Source organism: Leucoraja erinacea, chromosome 38 (assembly GCF_028641065.1).
Source record: "Leucoraja erinacea ecotype New England chromosome 38, Leri_hhj_1, whole genome shotgun sequence".
Classification (NCBI taxonomy): domain Eukaryota; kingdom Metazoa; phylum Chordata; class Chondrichthyes; order Rajiformes; family Rajidae; genus Leucoraja; species Leucoraja erinaceus.
In genome coordinates, this window is record NC_073414.1 from 8,786,873 (window position 1) to 8,805,395 (window position 18,523).

The window sequence follows — 18,523 nt, forward strand, 5'->3', positions numbered from 1 at the left end:
CGCGGACTCACCTGCCCCCAAGGGCTACTGATGACCTTCATGTTTTCATCCATCATGTGGAGTAGAGCCAGCAGCTTGGGGTCCGTGTGGTCAAAGCGGCAGCCAAAGACCACGGCGCACATGATGTTGGCCGTGGCACACGTGAGCCGGAAGGTGGGGTCAAAGGGCAACTCTGGGGAGGGAAGGAAACGGAAGACGCTGAGACTGGTTAACTGAGGAAACGGTGGAGCAATATTTCTTATTTTAACTATAATCTTCTTAAAACCCTCAGACTATCCTTGATCGGACTTTGCTGGCTTTACCTTGCACTAAACATTATTCCCTTATCATGTATCTGTACACTGTGAACGGCTCGATTGTAATCATGTGTTGTCTTTCTGCTGACTGGTTAGCACGCAACAAAAGCTTTTCACTGTACCTCGGTACACGTGACAATAAACTGAACTGAATTCCTGCTCCTTGATGCCTTCTTAAATCTTTTCAGTGACATGGAGGTTGTGTAAAACATTGGTGAGTCCACATTTGGAGTCTTGCGTTCAGTTTTGGTCACCATAGAAACATAGAAAATAGGTGCAGGAGGAGGCCATTCAGCCCTTCGAGCCTGCACCGCCATTCATTGTGATCATGGCTGATCGTCCCCAATCAATAACCCGTGCCTGCCTTCTCCCCATATCCCTTGATTCCACTAGGCCCTAGAGCTCTATCTAACTCTCTCTTAAATCTATCCAGTGACTTTGGCCTCCACTGCCCTCTGTGGCAGGGAATTCCACAAATTCACAACTCTCTGGGTGAAAAGGTTTTTTCTCACCTCAGTCTTAAATGGCCTACCCCTTTATTCTTAGACTGTGGCCCCTGGTTCTGGACTCGCCCAACATTGGCAACAGTTTTCCTGCATCTAGCTTGTCCAGTCCTTTTATAATTGTATATGTTTCTATAAGATCCCCCCTGTTCTATAAGATCCCCCCTGTTATACTAAGCTGGAAAAGATAAAGAGGAGATTTACAAGGATGTTGCCAGGACTGAAGGGCCTGATCCATCAGGAGCGATTGAGCAGCCTAGGACTTTATTCCTTGGAGGCAGAAGGATGAGGGATAATCTTGTAGAGGTGTACATGGTCAAGAGAAGAACAGATCGGGTAATTGTTTAAGAAGGAACTGCAGATGCTGGAAAAATCGAAGGTAGACAAAAATGCTGGAGAAACTCAGTGGGTGAGGCAGCATCTATGGAGCAAAGGAAATAGGTGACGTTTCGGGTCGAGACCCTTCTTCAGACTATTATTGTTGTCTCCTCAATACGTAGACGCACAGAGTCTCTTGCCCAGAGTAGGGGAAACCAGAACCAGGGGACACAGGTTTAAGGTGAGGGGAGAAAGGTTTAGGACCCTGAGGGGTAACTATTGTACACAGAGGGTGGTGGGTGTATGGAACGAGCTGCCGGAGAAGGCAGTGGAGACAGGGACTAACGCAACGTTTAAGAAACATTTAGGTACATGGGTTTAGTGGCATTTGGACCAAACGCATGCAGGTGGGACTAGTGTAGATAGGACATGTTGGTCACCATGGGATAGTTGGGCCTAAGGGCCCCTTTCCACGTGACCTGAAAATTCAAATGCACAACAGCCACTGGCATGATCAGCCATGATCATATTGAATGGCGGTGCAGGCTCGAAGGGCCGAATGGCCTACTCCTGCACCTAATTTCTATGTTTCTATGATGTTTGCTAGTCTACCAGTTACATCTTGCAGGCTTGTTAGACACCATTTCCTTTTCATAAATCCATGTTGACTTTGTCTCATCCTGTTGATATTTTCTAAGTGTCCTGTCAACTCATTGTTTACAACAGCTCCGACATTCTCCCTGCTACTAATCCTGAACCAGTTAGTCGTTCCCTGTTTTCCCTCAACCTTCCTTTGTAAATAGTGGGGTTACAATAGCGGCTCGGTGGCGCAGCGGTAGAGTTGCTGCCTCACAGCGCCGGAGACCCGGGTTCCATCCGACTACGGGTGCTGTCTGTACGGAGTTTGCACGCCCTCCCCGTGACCTGCGTGGGTTTTACTCCGATTTCTTTGGTTTCCTCCCACACTACAAAGACGTACAGATTTGCAGGTTAATTGGCTTGGTGTAAATGTGTAAATTGTCCCTAGTGTGTGTAGGGTAGTGTTAGCGTGCGGGGATCACTGGTCGGCACGGACTCAGTGGGCCGAAGGGCCTGTCTATGGCTGTATCTGCATGTCTACGCACACAGTGTGTATCTGGAGCTAGACACAAAATGCTGGATGAGAGGGATAGACAGAGTTGATGTGGATAAGCTTTTGCCATTGAGAGTAGGGAAGATTCAAACAAGAGGACATGACTTGAGAATTAAGGGACAAAAGTTTAGGGGTAACATGAGGGGGAACTTCTTTACTCAGAGAGTGGTAGCTGTGTGGAATGAGCTTCCAGTTGAAGTGGTGGAGGCAGGTTCGATTTTATCATTTAAAAATAAATTGGATAGGTATATGGACGGGAGGGTTATGTTCTGAGTGCAGGAAGAATGGACTAGGGGAGAATAAGTGTTCGGCATGGACTTGAAGGGCCGAGATGGCCTGTTTTCCATGCTGTAATTGTTATATGGTTACATGGTCATAACTCAGCGGGGCAGGCAGCATCTCTGGATGAAGGAATGGGTGACGTTTCAGGTCGAGACTCTTGTTCAGACTGAGGAGGTGTGTGTATCTACCTCTATGATGCTGACTGCAGTCACTGTTAGCTCACATCGTTCAGACTCCAAGGTGTGTTAAGGGAACATCCCCACCTTATTGAAGGGTTGGTCTGCTTCCTAGTCATTGTTGGATAGGATTGCAACATTGCGCACAATTCCAGCTATGACACACTCTGACCACAGAAACCTTTGTTTTAAAAGCTCGACAATGAATCAGTGCAGGGCTCTCAATGGATAGGAAGTAATCAGATCAGCCATCGTAAACATACTCAAAGTGTCAGAGTAACTCAACGGGTCAGGCAGCATAGAGTCATACAGTGATAACAGTGTGGAAACAGGCCCTTCAACCCAACTTGCCCTCAAAACCTATCCTACCCAATAGATAATAGACAATAGGTGCAGGGAAGATTCAAACAAGAGGACATGACTTCAGAATTAAGGAACAGAAGTTTAGGGGTAATATGAGGGGGAACTTCTTTACGCAGAGAGTGGTAGCGGTGTGGAATGAGCTCCCAGTGGAAGTGGTGGAGGCATGTTCATTTTTATCATTTACAAAATAAATTGGATAGGCATATGGAGCGCAGAAGGTTAATGGGGGGTTATGGTATGATGGGTGCAGGCAGAGTTGACGGGACTAAGGGGATTCAAAAAAAAAAAATTTGTTAGGGGCATGGACTTCTTTTGTAGGGCCGAGATGGCCTGTGGTTCCGTGCTGTAATTTTTTATATGGATGGTAGGCCATGGTCGGCCCTTCTAGGGGAGATTATGTGTTGGGCACCACAAGGGTCGAGATACGATCATGGCTGATCATATGGTTATAATGCCACGATTGAATGGTGGAGTAGACTTGATGGGCCGAATGGCCTAATTCTATCCCTATCACTTATAACCTTACACTACGCTTCTTTCCACAGTGGGTGTGGAGAGGATGTTCCCACTATTGGGAGAGTCTAGGACCAGAGGTCACAGCCTTGGAATAAAAGGATGTACCTTTAGAAAGGAGATGAGGTGGAATTTCTTTAGTCAGAGGGTGGTGAATCTGTGGAATTCTTTCCCACAGAACACTGTGGAGGCCAAGTCAGTGGATGTTTTTAAGGCGGACTTTGCCAGATTTTTGATTAGTGCGGGTGTCAGGGGTTATGGGGAGAATGGGGTTAGGAGGGAGAGATAGATCAGCCGTGATTGAATGGTGGAGTAGACTTGATGGGCCGAATGGCCTAATTCTAGAACTCCACGAACCTATGACCTTATGAGGTGCTGCACAGGCACTGGCATTGACGGAAGAGGGAACTGACCTTGGGTCTTTGTGAAGGCTTCCACCAGCGTCTCCGCCTCCTGCTGCACGAACCCTTCCAGCGTCGACGTGCCGTTGCCGCGGTGACCGAGGGCGGTGATGGCGAAGCTGCGCAGCTGGCGGGACCGCGGGCCGTTACTGCTGGCGATCCCTGCACCACAGCGCACGTGATTCAGCGTGATTCCCCTCAACTCCCTCCCTTCCCCTCCCCCCTCTCCCCCCTCGCCATCTCCAGTCCCCCCCCCTCCCCCTCCCCTCCCCTCCCCCCCCCTTCCACCCCTCCATTCCCCACATCTTCCCCCTCATGCCTCCTCCCTACCCCCCTCCTTCTTCCCCTTCCATCCATTCCACTCAACTTCACACTTTCCTTCTCTCCTCCCCTCCTCCCCTTCTTCCTTCTCTCTTCTCTCCTCCCCTCCCTCTCTTCCTCCTTCTCCCTCCCCTTCTCCCTTCTCCCCCCCTCCCTCCCCCTTCTCTCTCCCTCCCCTTCTCTCCTCCCCCCCCCCTCTCTCTCCTCCCCCCTTCTCCCCTTCTCCCTTCTCCCTTTTTCCTCCCCTTCTCTCCTCCCCCACTTCTCCCTTCCCTCCCCCTCTCCTCCTCCTCCCCCTTCCTCCTTCTCCCTTCTCCATTCCCTTTTCCCCTCCCCTTCTCCCCTCCCCTTCTCTCCCCCCCTAACCTCCACCAGTCCTACAACACATAATCCTATAAGTTTTGGCCTTTAGATTCCTAATTCTAATCTCTCTCCCCTCCTTTCCTTCACCTTCCACCAATTAGTTTCCGTTACGTTTTGTTTAGAGATACAGCGATGAAACAGGCCCTTCGGCCCACTGAGACCGTGCCGCCCAGCGATCCCAGCTTACACTGTCCTACACACACACTAGGGACAATTTACAATTATACCGAGCCAATTAACCTACAAATCTGTCCGTTTTTGGAGCGTGGGAGACTAAACGAAACCCATGATCGCACGTTTCCAAAGCACCTTTTGTAACTTCCTGCTGTTGCTAGGGTCAGGGGTCAGGGGGCACGGGGCCATCTTTGACCAAGTTCTTACCGTATCCTCTCGTCACCTTGCTGATCGAGGGGACCGTTCCCCGGGCACCAAAATCGTCTGCCTGGTTGACAAGAGCCTCCTTCACGGCCTTGTATCCGCAGAGCACCACGGCGGGCCTGGGGCCCAGCCAGATGGTGAACACCGGGCCGTACTTCCTGCCGAGCTGCGGGGAACAAAGGGCCGGAGGTCAGTGTCGTCACGGTAACCGCGGAGGCACCAGGCGGCCATGTTTGTACCCAGTGGAAAACGCCTCAGAGTCTCTCACGCCGCACACACGCCTGCCCTGCTTCCCTCAATACCCCGGGGGGCACACTGGCGCAGCGGTAGAGTTGCTGCTTCACAGTTCCAGAGACCCGGGTTCGATCCTAACTACGGGTGCTGTCGGTACGGAGTTTGCACGCTCCCACTGTGCTCAATTTTCTCCAGGTTCTCCACTCCCCCCCCCAACCCCAACCCCAAAGACCTAAAGGGTTTGTAGGTTAATTGGCTGTGGTGAAGATTATAAATCCTCCCTAGTGTGTGTGTAGGATAGTGTTAGTGTACGGGAATCGCTGGTCGGCACAGGCTCGGTGGGCCAAAGGGCCTGTTTCCATTCTGCATCTCTAAAACTAAAAGCTAAAACCGTATGTGTTGGAAGGAACTGCACATGTGCTGATTACACTGAAGGTCAACATAAAACGCTGGAGTAACTCAGCGGGACAGGCAGCATCTCTGGAGAGAAGGAATGGGTGACGTTTCGGGCCATGACCCTTCTTCAGAACTGAGTGATCCCTTCTACACGGCTAAGGTGGGAATCCAAAACACACTGGCCGCTCTGGAATCTATAAGACAGACTTAAGATCTAGGAGCAGGATTAGGCCATTCAGCCCATTGCATCTGCTCTGCCATTCAATCATTTCCCTCCGTCCGAATCTTAGTTTGGTTTAGTTTATTGTCATGTGTATCGAGGTACAGTGAAAAGCTTTTATTACGTGCTAACCAGTCTGCGGACAGATTATCTTATTGAAACATATAAGATTATTAAGGGTTTGGACACGCTAGAGGCAGGAAACATGTTCCCGATGTTGGGGGAGTCCAGAACCAGGGGCCACACACAGTTTAAGAATAAGGGGTAAGCCATTTAGAACGGAGACGAGGAAACACCTTTTCACCCAGAGAGTGGCGAGTGTGGAATTCTCTGCCTCAGATTCTCTGGATACTTTCAAGAGAGAGCTAGATAGGGCTCTTAAAGATAGATGTGTCAGGGGATATGGGGAGGAGGCAGGAACGGGGTACTGATTGGGGATGATCAGCCATGATCACATTGAATGGTGCTGCTGGCTCGAAGGGCCGAATAGCCTACTCCTGCACCTATTGTCTATTGTCTATTACAATTGAGCCATCCTATCTACAAGATAAAGGGATTAACATTTGGTGCTCAATAAAGTCCAATACAGTTCGATTAAAGATAGTCCGAGGGGCTCCAGTGAGGTAGATAGTTGCTCAAGACAGCTCTCTAATTGTTAATAAGATGGTTCAGTTGTCTTATAACAGCTGGGAAGAAACTGCCCCTGAATCTGGAGGTGTGCGTTTTCACACTTCTGTACCTCTTGCCTGATGGGAGAGGGGAGAAGAGGGAGTGATCGGGGTGAGACTGGTCCTTGATGATGCTGCTGGCCTTGCCGAGGCAGCGTGAGGTGTAGATGGAGTCAATGGAAGGGAGGTTGGTTTGTGTGTGTGATGGTCTGGGCTGCGTCCACAATTCTCTGCGATTTATTGCCTTCTCCCTGTAACATTTGACGACCCTACTAATGAAAAACCTATCAATCTCCGCCTGAACACATACCCCGATGACTTGGCCTCCACAGCCGTCTGTGGCAATGAATTACACAGATTCAACGGCCTCTGGCTAAAGAAATTCCTCTTCACCTCCATTATAATAATATGTATCATGTTTCTGCACTCTGTTTATTTTCTCTTTTGCATTGGCTAATGTACTCGTGGAATGATCTGCCCTTTGGGCAAAAGGTACAGAAGCTTGAAAACACGCACCACCAGATGGAGGAACGGCTTCTTAGTGAGTTCTGCTGGGAGCTTGTATGAACGCAATGGGCCGAATGGCCTCCTTCTGTGTCATATCTGAGGAAGGACATTATTGTGCAGAGACGGTTCACCAGACCGATTCCTGGGATGTCAGGACTTTCACATGAAGAAAGACTGGATAGACTTGGTTTATACTCTCTAGAATTTAGAAGATTGAGAGCGGATTTTATAGAAACTTACAAAATTCTTAAGGGGTTGGACAGGCTAGATGCAGGAAGATTATTCCCGATGTTGTGGAAGTCCAGGACAAGGGGTCACAGCTTAAGGATAAGGGGGAAATCCTTTAAAACCGAGATGAGAAGAACTTTTTTCACACAGAGAGTGGTGAATCTCTGGAACTCTCTGCCACAGAGGGGTAGTTGAGGCCAGTTCATTGGCTATATTTAAGAGGGAGTTAGATGTGGCCCTTGTGGCTAAGGGGATCAGGGGGTATGGAGAGAAGGCAGGTACGGGATACTGAGTTGGATGATCAGCCATGATCATATTGAATGGCGGTGCAGGCTCGAAGGGCCGAATGGCCTACTCCTGCACCTAATTTCTATGTTTCTATGTTTCTATGTTTCTATATTTGGAGGTAAAACAGTGGTGTTAGCGGTGAATATCATTGACCCAGTAGGGATAAGGGAATGGTTAAGAAAGAACTGCAGATGCTGGTAAAATCGAAGGTGGACACAAAATGGAGTAAAGGGCCTGTCCCACTTTTACGACCTCTGCCGAGTTTGCCCTTGACTCATACTCGCAGCATGGTCGTCACGAGGTCGTAGCAGGTCGTGATGCTAGTCGTAGGTACTCGTGGCATCAAGTAGGTCGGGGCGTTTTTCTAGCCTGATGAAATATGTCCACGAGTAAAAAAAGTCGTGAATTAGGTCATGAAAGTGGGACAGAGGCTTCACTCAGCGGGTGAGGCAGCATCTCTGGAGAGAAGGAATCGAAGCTGCCTCACCCGCTGAGTTACTCCAGCATTTTGTGTCTCCCTTCGACAAGGGAATGGTGATGTATATGGAATGTAGACCCAGATGTGGGTTTGCAGAGAACATGAAATGTAACTCAGCGGGTCAGGCAGCATCTCTGGAGGACATGAAGAAGTGATGTTTCAGATCAGGACCAATAACTATAAATGTAGGCGTAGAATCCGGCCATTCGGCCCATCGAGTCTGCTCTATCTTTTCATTGCACTTGATCTAGTTTAGTTTAGTTTAGGGATACAGCATGGAAACAGGCCCTTCGGCCCACCGAGTCTGCACTGACCAGCGATCTCCGCACATTAACGCACCAGGGACAATTTCACATTTACACCAAGCCAATTCACCTACACAGCTGCACGTCTTTGGAGTGTGGAAGGAAACCAAAGATCTCGGAGGAAACTCACGCAGGTCACGGGGAGAACGTGCAAACTCCGTACAGACAGCACCCCAAGTCAGGATCGAACCAGGGTCTCCGCCGCTGTGAGACAACAACTCTACCGCTGTGCACCGTACCACTCTGGTATGTACATTCTACAGCCAGTAGACAGAGATACAGTTGGCTTGTGTTTACTTTGGTTCATTTTCAGGTCTACTTTAGTTTATGGTCATGTTACAGTGAAAAGCTTTTGTTGCGTGCTAACCTGTCAGCAGAAAGACAATACATGATTACAATCGAGCCGTTTACAGTGTGCAAATACATGATAAGGGAATAACGTTTAGTGCAAGGTAAAGCCAGCAAAGTCCGATCAAGGATAGTCCGAGGGTTTTAAGAAGATCACAGTTAAATTAAGAAATATTGCGGTAGGAATAGAGGTTTAAGAGTGGGAAATTATGTCGTAAGGTCAGAAGTGATAGGAGCACTTATGACCTTAAGAGAGAGTTCGATAGAGCTCTAGGGGCTAGTGGAGTCAAGGGATATGGGGAGAAGGCAGGCACGGGTTATTGATAGGGGACGATCAGCCATGATCACAATGAATGGCGGTGCTGGCTTGAAGGGCCGAATGGCCTCCTCCTGCACCTATTTTCTATGTTTCTATGAGCAGAATTAGGCCATTCGGCCCATCAAGTCTACTCCGCCATTCAATCATGGCTGATCTATCTCTCCCTCCTAACCCCATTCTCCTGCCTTCTCCCCGTAACGCCTGTACTAATCAAAAATCTATCTATCTCTGCCTTAAAAAAATCCATTGACTTGGCCTCAGCAGCCTTCCGTGGCAAAGAATTCCACAGATTCACCACCATCTGCCTAAAAAATTCCTCATCTCCTTCCTAAAGGAATATTCTTTCATTCTGAGGCTGCGACCTCTTGTCCTAGACTCTCCCACTAGTGGAAACATCCTCTCCACATCCACTCTATCCAGGCCTTTCACTATTCTGTACGTTTCAATGAGGTCTCCCCCTCATCCTTCTAAACTCCAGCGAGTACAGGCCCAGTGCCGACAAACGCTCATCATATGTTAACCCACTCATTCCTGAGATCATTCTTATAAACCTCCTCTGGACTCTCCAGAGCCAGCACATTCTTCCTCTGATATGGGGATCAAAATTGCTCACAATACTCCAAATGAGGCCTGACCAGCACCTAATAGAGCCTCAGCATTACATCCCTGTTTTGTTTTGTATTCTAGCTCTCTTGAAATAATTGCCAGTACACTGTATTACGTGTGCCGGGATCGAACCTAGTTCTCTGGCGCTGTGAGGTGGCAGCTCTACCCGCCATTCCACCATGCAGGTGAGGGTGGGGTGGGGCATCTGCGGGCCTAATCCATGCGAGCGTGATATTTAGTTCTACGGGTTAACGCAATCAAGGGATATGGGAAGAAAGCAGGAACGGGGTACTGATTTTGAATGATCAGCCATGATCATATTGAATGGCTGTGCTGGCACGAAGGGCCGAGTGGCCTACTCCTGCACCTGTTCTCTATGTTTCTAATCAGAAGGGAAATAGTTTGCTTTGACAGACGCCGCCTGTGACTCTGCTGTCGATTATTCTGCTTGCAGAAGCCGGCCGCACCTTGCTGTTCAAATATTTGTACGCACACACACACACACAGACTTTCAAATCACTTCCGTGGCGTTCAAAGCTTCTGATCGCCAGGTGGATATATATCTCACTGCAGACCAGCGCTGGAGATCGCCTTTAGGGACGGGAAAACGAGAATAGTTGGTCGAACAGCTGCGGTCCATCAGGGAAACGGAGAATTTACTGTGTATGTCGAGATTTTCTTTCCACAGGATGCTGCGGGTAAACAAACACTGAGGAAAACAAACACTCCTTTACTCAGTGGGAAAGAATGAGAAGGAAAGAACTGCAGATGCTGGTTTCATTCGAAGGTAGACACAAAATGCTTGAGTAACTCAGCGAGACAGGCAGCATTTCTGGAGAGAAGGAATGGGTTCCAGACGTTTCGGGTCGAGACCCTTCTTCAGATTTAGAGTCAGGGGAGAGGGATATAGAGATATAGAAACATAGAAAATAGGTGCAGGAGTAGGCCATTCGGCCCTTCGAGCCTGCACTGCCATTCAATATGATCATGGCTGATCATCCAACTCAGTATCCCGTACCTGCCTTCTCTCCATACCCCCTGATCCCTTAAGCCACAAGGGCCACATCTAACTCCCTCTTAAATATAGCCAATGAACTGGCCTCAACTACCTTCTGTGGCAGAGAGTTCCACAGATTCACCACTCTCTGTGTGAAAAATGTTTTTCTCATCTCGGTCCTAAAGGATTTCCCCTTTATCCTTAAACTGTGACCCGTTGTCCTGGACTTCCCCAACATCGGGAACAATCTTCCTGCATCTAGCCTGTCCAACCCCTTAAGAATTTTGTAAGTTTCTATAAGATCCCCCCTCAATCTTCTAAATTCTAGCGAGTACAAGCCGAGTCTATCCAGTCTTTCTTCATGTGAAAGTCCTGACATCCCAGGAATCAGTCTGGTGAACCTTCTCTGTACTCCCTCTATGGCAAGAATGTCTTTCCTCAGATTTGGAGACCAAAACTGTACGCAATACTCCAGGTGGAGGGGTAAGGTGTGATAATGACTGATCAAAGCAGATGAGGGTAAGGAAATGTAGAATGGTTCATTGTTAGGGATGAGGTAGTAAGTGTGTTAAAACATGGCCATAGAGCTAGAGTGGAGGAGGAATCTCAGAGGGAAGCATCTCGGCTCGGTTTGGAAACAGCTCCATCCAGGACCACAAGAAATTGCAGAGAATTGTGGACGCAGCCCAGACCATCACACAAACCCAACCTCCCTCCCATTGACTCCATCTACACCTCACGCTGCCTCGGTAAGGCCAGCAGCATCATCAAGGACCAGTCTCACCCCGGCCACTCCCCTATCCCATCGGGCAAAAGGTACAGAAGTGTGAAAACGCACACCTCCAGATTCAGAGGCAGTTTCTTCCCAGCTGTTATCAGGCAACTGAACCATCCTACCACAACCAGAGAGCGGTCCTGAACTACTATCTACCTCATTGGTGACCCTCGGACTATCTTTGACTGGACTTCTTCGCTGCATAGATGCTGCTGCACCCGCTGAGTTTCTCCAGCAATTTTGTGTACCTTTGACTGGACTTTGCTGGCTTTACCTTGCACTAAACCTTATTCCCTTATCATGTATCTGTACACTGTGGACGGCTCAATTGTAATCATGTATGGTCTCTCCATTGACTGGGTAGCATGCAATAAAAAGCTTTTCCGGTACCTGAGACAATAAACTAAACTGAACTGAACCGAGAGAGGGTGTGGCAGAATTCTGGCCTTGAGTCTCCCTGATTGTTTTATGATCGTAATGTTTTCCTGCCGGCTGATAAAAACAATGACCCCATCATTAGGCAATGTTGTTGTGAAAAAGGTGGATGAGTCGCTCAGATATCCACTGAATTCCACTGTTAGCAGATAAGGAAGATGGGCCTATTGCTCCGATCTTCCCGCCCCCGACAGTAGTCAGATGTAGCAGTGCTCACTGTTACCTGACACTAACCACCATGGCTCAGTTCTGGTCTAACTGGCACGAACAGGAGACAAGTGAGGGCTCCCTCATTCATGACTAGAACACTGTCTGTTACAGAGCATAGACCTTGCTACTGATATCATCTACAGTACTTACGGCTGTTCACACAGCACTTATTACCCAACACTGCTCCCACAAGCTCATGAGTCTACAGTGTTTCATTATCACATGCCCTAAAATATATATGTGTGTGTGTGTGTGTGTGTTAATGTGTTGTGTGTGTGTGTGTGTGTGTTAATGTGTGTGTGTGTGTTAATGTGTGTGTGTGTGTGTGTGTGTGTGTGTGTGTGTGTGTGTGTGTGTGTGTGTGTGTCTGTGTGTGTGTGTGTGTGTGTGTGTGTGTGTGTGTGTGTGTGTGTGTGTGTGTGTGTGTGTGTGTGTGTGTGTGTTGTGTGTGTGTGTGTGTGTGTGTGTGTTTGTGTGTGTGTGTGTGTGTGTGTGTGTGTGTGTGTGTGTGTGTGTGTGTGTGTGTGTGTGTGTGTGTGTGTGTGTGTGTGTGTGTGTGTGTGTGTGTGTGCGTCTGTGTTTGTGTGTGTGTGTTTGAGTGTGTGTGTGTGTCTATGTTTGAGTGTGTGTGTGTCTGTGTGTATGTGTGTCTTTGTTTGAGTGTGTGTGCTTGAGTGTGTGTGTGTGCGCGTTTGAGTGTGTGTGTGTGTATACATACAGTATATACACACTTATGGGTTTTACATAATACTATGTTTTTGTATATGTTTTGCCCCTCCCTCTCTCTATCCCCTTCCCCTCCCCCTCCCTCTCTACCCCTCCCTCTCTACCTCCTCCCTCTCTACCGCTCCCCCTCTAACCCCTCCCTCTCTACCCTCCCTCCCCTAATGTACTCTCCCCTCTACCCCCCTCCCTCTTTACCCCCTTCCCCCCTCTCCCTCTCTACCCCTCCCCTCTCTCCCCTCTCTATCCCCCCCTCCCTCCCTCTCTACCCCCTCTCACTCTCTACCCTCTCTACCCTCTCTCTACCCCCCCCTCCCCCCCTCTCTCTACCCCTCTCCCTCTCTCCCTCATTTCCATCTTTCTCTTCCTCCTCCCTCCCCTTCCACACTCTCTACCCCTCTCCCTCTTACCCCCCACCCTCCCTCTCTACCCCTCTCCCTCTCTACCCCCCTCCCTCCCTCTCTAGGGTAGGAGGAGGAGGAAGGAGTGCTAGGGGGTGAGGAGAAATGAACCGCACCTGCGTAGTTGGGAATATTGTGTTGGGGGGCTATGCGTATTGTGTTGGGGGCTATGCGTGAGTGGTGGAATATTGTGTTGGGGGAGCGGGTGAGTGGTGGAATATTGTGTTGGGGGAACGGGTGAGTGGTGGAATATTGTGTTGGGGGAACGGGTGAGTGGTGGAATATTGTGTTGGGGGAACGGGTGAGTGGTGGAATATTGTGTTGGGGGAGCACTTGGTCTAGTGTATATATATATAAATACAAGCACACAGAACTTTACATATCTATCTGTGTGAGTATATATATACACGTGCAGACACACAGATATATGTGTGTGTGGTATATATACACACAGATAGATATATATGTATGTGTGCATGTGTGTGTATATATAGATTATTTTTAGTTATTTTTTTAATTCTCGTTTTTCCCCCCAAATTTTCAAATTTTGATCCCAAATTAGCTCAAAAGGTAGGTAGGCCCATTTTTAATTCTGTGGTATTTCAATATGACTTGGTAACTTTCAAATTTAGCCACCCATGTCACAGGGTGGTACCCTTATTTATGGACACATGGACAAAAAATAAAAAAATGTGTGTGTGTGTGTGTGTACACACCGGCACAAGCAAATAAACAGACATGAAAATGAACAAAGATGAAATAATGCCCCCCGTCTATGTAGTTCGGAGCTTATTTGGAGGTCGCAGTGGTCAATAGCCCGATGCTTGTAGGGAAGAAGCTGTTCCTGAACCTGGACGTTACAATATTCAGTTACCAACTCCACGAGCTGTTCAGGAGTTGGATGTTGACCAGGCCAGGCAGAGCAGTCAGATTACTGCCCTGTTGTTCATCAGTTGGAAAGCTGGGTATTCCTGCTGGTTTCAACATCACCTCTAGCAGATGTCAATACATCAGTAACAGATGTATTCAATGACCTAAACTTCATTTCACTGGAGTTATTTGGGGAGATGCTGAGGCATTTTTTTTTGAAAGATCAGGGAATTGAGGGCTGTGGATATTTGGTATGGGAAAGGAGTCAAAGCCTGAATTGGATCAGCCATGATCACGTCAACAGATTCAGGAGAGACCTGATAGAAGCATATAAAATGATGAGTTAGCATATAGATGGAGTTTAGTGATTAGAGATACAGCGCAGAAACAGGCCCTTCGGCCCACCGAGTCCGTGCCGACCAGCGATCCCCGCACACTTACACTATCCTACACACACACTCGGGACAATTTACATTTACACCAAGCCAATTAACCTACGAACCTGTACGTCTTTGGAGTGTGGGAGGAAACCGGAGCACCCGAAGAAAACCCACACAGAACGTGCAAACTCCGTGCAGACAGCACCCGTAGTCAGGATCAAACTCGGGTCTCTGGCGCTGTAAGGCAGCAACTCTACCGCTGCGCCACAGTGGGTATTTTATAGATCGGGTGGACAATTAGAACCATTTTCCCAGGGTGGAAATATCAAAGACTAGAGGGTAGACAAAAGTGCTGGAGAAACTCAGCGGGTGCAGCAGCATCTAAGGAGCGAAGGAAATAGGCAACGTTTCGGGCCGAAACCCTTCTTCAGACTAGAGGGCATAACTTTACAGTGAGAAGGACAAAGTTTAAAGGGAATGTGCATGGCAAGTTTTCTTTTATGCAGAGGGTGGTGGATGTGTGGAATGCTGGCGAAGGCAGATAAGACAGTGGTGTTTGAGGTTTTTGGATGGGCATCATGTTTGTCACAGATATTGTGGGATGAAGGGTCTATTCCCATGTTGTATTGCTCTATGTTCTACCTTCTATGAATGGCAGGGCGGGCTTGATGGGCCGAGTGGCCTACCCCAGCTCCTATCTTCTTGTGTCCTTGAGACCATTGTATCCATTGTACAAATTGGCTGCAACACTTCACCCTTGATAACCATCAGCAGATCAAGGCTGTGTGGTCAGTCGCTGCTGTGCTCACTCTATACTCATGACTGTGTAGCCGGACACAGTGCAAACTCCCTAAGAAAAGGAGGTGACATTTCGGGTCGAGATATGTCTGAAGAAGGGTCTCAACCTGAAACGTCACCCATTCCTTCTCTCTAGAGATGTTGCCTGTCCCGGTGAGTTACTCCAGCATTTTGTGTCTATCTTAGACGTACACAAGTAAGAATTTTACTGTTCCGTTTCAGTATCTATGACAATAAAACACTCTTGACTTGAGCCTGCTGGCTTTTGCTATCATTAAGTATTTCCTGTTGGGCTTCAGGGTGTAAAAATACTTGGAAAAGTAACCAAGATAAGCAGAGCGGAAGGTGCTGCCAATCTTTAGTGAGGGGGGGGTGGATGAAGGAAAATGCTGGACGTTTTTGCCAAGCCAACATCGCCACTGTAAGATCGACACAAAATGCTGGAGTATCTCAGCGGGACAGGCAGCATCTCTGGAGCGTTTCCGGTCGAGACCCTTCTTCAGACTGATGTCAGGGGAGTGGGCGGTACAGAGATAAAATGTTGCCAGGCCTGTCCCACGAGCGTGCGACCTGCATGTGGCAAGCGCGACCAAACCGGAAGCAGGGGGGGCCGCGCGGAGGTCGAGTGATCCCCGTACAGTGCCGGTCCCACCAGCATGCGCCTGCATGCGGCAAGCGCGACCAAACCAGAAGCGGGGGCCGCGCGGAGGTCGAGTGAGTGACGTGAAGTTCGAGCGAAGTCCGCGCGTGACGAATGGCGTTGAGACGCTGCGTATGCCCGTCGAGGCAGCTGCGGGCCGGCATTTTTGAACACGGTCATTTTTTCGGAGCCCCGCGCGATGTCGGGACCATCTCCGCACAACTCCATATGGCTCCGGCGATCGAAGTGGGACCGGCCCCGCGAGGCCGTACGGCTCAAGCGACCACGTTAGGTCGCGCTTGCCGCACGGAGTCGCATGCTGGTGGGACAGGCCCTTAAGACTGGTGGGAGAACTGGGAAGGGGGAGGGGATGCAGAGAGAGGGAAAGCAAGGGCTACTTGAAGTTGGAGGTCAAGTTACACCTCAGCGGTATGAACATCGACTTCTCCATCTTGAAGTTAACTGTCCCGCTGAGTTAACGGCCTGTCCCACTTTCCCGAGTTATTCACGAATTCTCCCGAGTTTTCCCCTCGATTCAACCTCGCAGAATGTCCGTAACGGGACTATAGGAGTCTGTGGATATATCGTAGCGGCTCGTTATACCAGCTGGAGGTACTCGGGACTATTTTTTAAATTCGTGGACATTTTAGTCCCGAGTACCTACAGCTGGTATAACGAGCCGCTACGATATATCCACGGACTCATTACGAACATTCTGCGAGTTTGAATCACGGGGAAAACTTGGAAGAATTCGTAAATAACTCGGGAAAGTGGGACAGGCCGTTTACTCCAGCGTTTTGTGTGCAAGTAGGGCAGAGCGTCTGAAACAACTGGCAGACGATAGACACCCATGTGCCCCCTCCTAGGCGGGTAGAATCCCATACAAGCCCCCTAACCAGCATCACCCCATTGGAAACGACACCAACTGAAGCTCACCTCCAGATGTGGAAGAACAGACTAGCCACTGTCCCTATTTCCACCAAGATGGGCAAATGCCAGCAGCAGAGCGCTGATGAACACTGGCCGAACTGGAGATGTCTCAACCAACTGTGAACTGGGGTCGGGCCGTCAAGGTGACAATGGGGCTACATGGAGGGTTGAACAACCTGTGGCTGTGGCACACAGACCCAGACAATGCAACACCCACTGCAATGCACATTGCTGGATAATCCATATACTACTGTACACCTTGCACTTTAAGGGCCTGTGCCACTTGGCCATCATTTGCGCCTCATATGTAAAATAGGTAGACGTGTCGTTACGTGCTACGTCACGTGCAAATCGCGCGCCATCATGCCGTCTGGTGCGCGTGACGTCATTAGAGTACCCAGCGGTGACACATGGTTACGCACGGTGATGTAACCATGCATCACCACACCATACACGTGAGACGTCGGTACGCCAGCGTGCAACGCCAACGTGTCAGCGTGCGTACGCGATATACGTCACGATACGCAGCGATTAGAATTGTAAATTGTCCCTCGTGTTGGTAGGATAGTGTAAGTGTGCGGGGATCGCTGGCGGGCGTGGGCGCAGACTCGGTGGGCCGAATATCTCTAAGCATAGAATAAATGTAACTATGGTTGGTGGTGGAGGCCAGCACGACTGTGGCATTTAAGGGGCTTATGGATAAGCAGGGAGTGTGATTCTCATTCCTTGTGCCCCATCTCATCTTGAACATTGGTTTGTAGCTTAGTTTAGTGTAGAGATATCTTCCCTGAAAATTGTAACAGTGGTCACAGGAGTGGAAGGCAACCTCATCTCCATTACACAGTTCCAGCCCTTCACCAGATAGAAGCTGTCGAGGGTCTGACCTCCCCAGAGGAGCATGGGTGAAGCTCAACAGACTTGGTACTGGAGTTGGGCTTTTCAATGCCAGCATGTGGAGATGGAAGCTCCCTCTGCCAGAGTCCAGCCTGTAAATGTGGAGCAGAGCAATAGACAGCCAACCATGTCATCTCTGGGTGCCCGCTCTACCACCCACCAAATGGAGCTGTGTCAGGGCCTGGCAGATATTGACGCAGAGCCAACAACCTGGCTGCTCAACGCCCAGCTTGTGATCTAACTATTCCTTTGGTTATTTATGTTTCATTCGCAAGAAGAAGAAGTTCAAAGAGATTAAACACTTCAACCAAACTCCGATACACACTGAATTTTTTCGTTGTTTATTACAAGTTTTACAGGATACTATATTTACAATGTTGCTGCAAGTAAGAATTTCATAGTTCTGTTTTGGGACGTGAAAATCAAAGACTCTTGGCTCTTCTAACTTTCCCCCCACAGATGCTGCCAAACCCGCTAAGTTCCTCCAGCATTTTGTTTATTGCTTAAGATTTCAGCATCTGCAGTTCCTCCTGCTTCTATTTTTAAGGAAAGTTATTTTTTTAAGGAAGTGGATGCAGTTGTAGTTGAAAAGTAAAATGTTACTTTTTACAAATATTCTGCATTTTCTGTTCCTTCTGCCCCTGTCTTTATTTTTAAAGGCTGTGTATGCAGAATGAAATTTTATTTACTAAAACTATCCAGCATCTGCAGTTTTTTGAGCAGGAAGGAACTGCAGATGCTGGTTTAAACCGAAGATAGAGACAAAATGCTGGAGTAACTCAGTGGGACAGGCAGCATCTCTAGAGAGAAGGAATGGGTGATGTTTC

At 48.7% G+C, this 18,523-nt stretch overlaps 1 protein-coding gene across 1 annotated transcript in view; it reads right to left on the bottom strand.

Annotated features, from left to right (window-relative positions):
• The window catches only part of LOC129714262 (cytochrome P450 2C42-like), a 32,726-nt gene that overhangs the window by 12,370 nt on the left and 1,833 nt on the right, over nt 1-18,523 (bottom strand). Inside the window, exons 2-4 of the mRNA XM_055663812.1 lie at nt 5,050-5,212; nt 3,997-4,146; nt 12-172 (exon numbers count right to left, since the gene is read on the bottom strand). Of these exons, the coding sequence (XP_055519787.1) occupies nt 12-172; nt 3,997-4,146; nt 5,050-5,212 (474 nt within the window). The remainder of the gene's footprint in view (nt 1-11; nt 173-3,996; nt 4,147-5,049; nt 5,213-18,523) is intronic.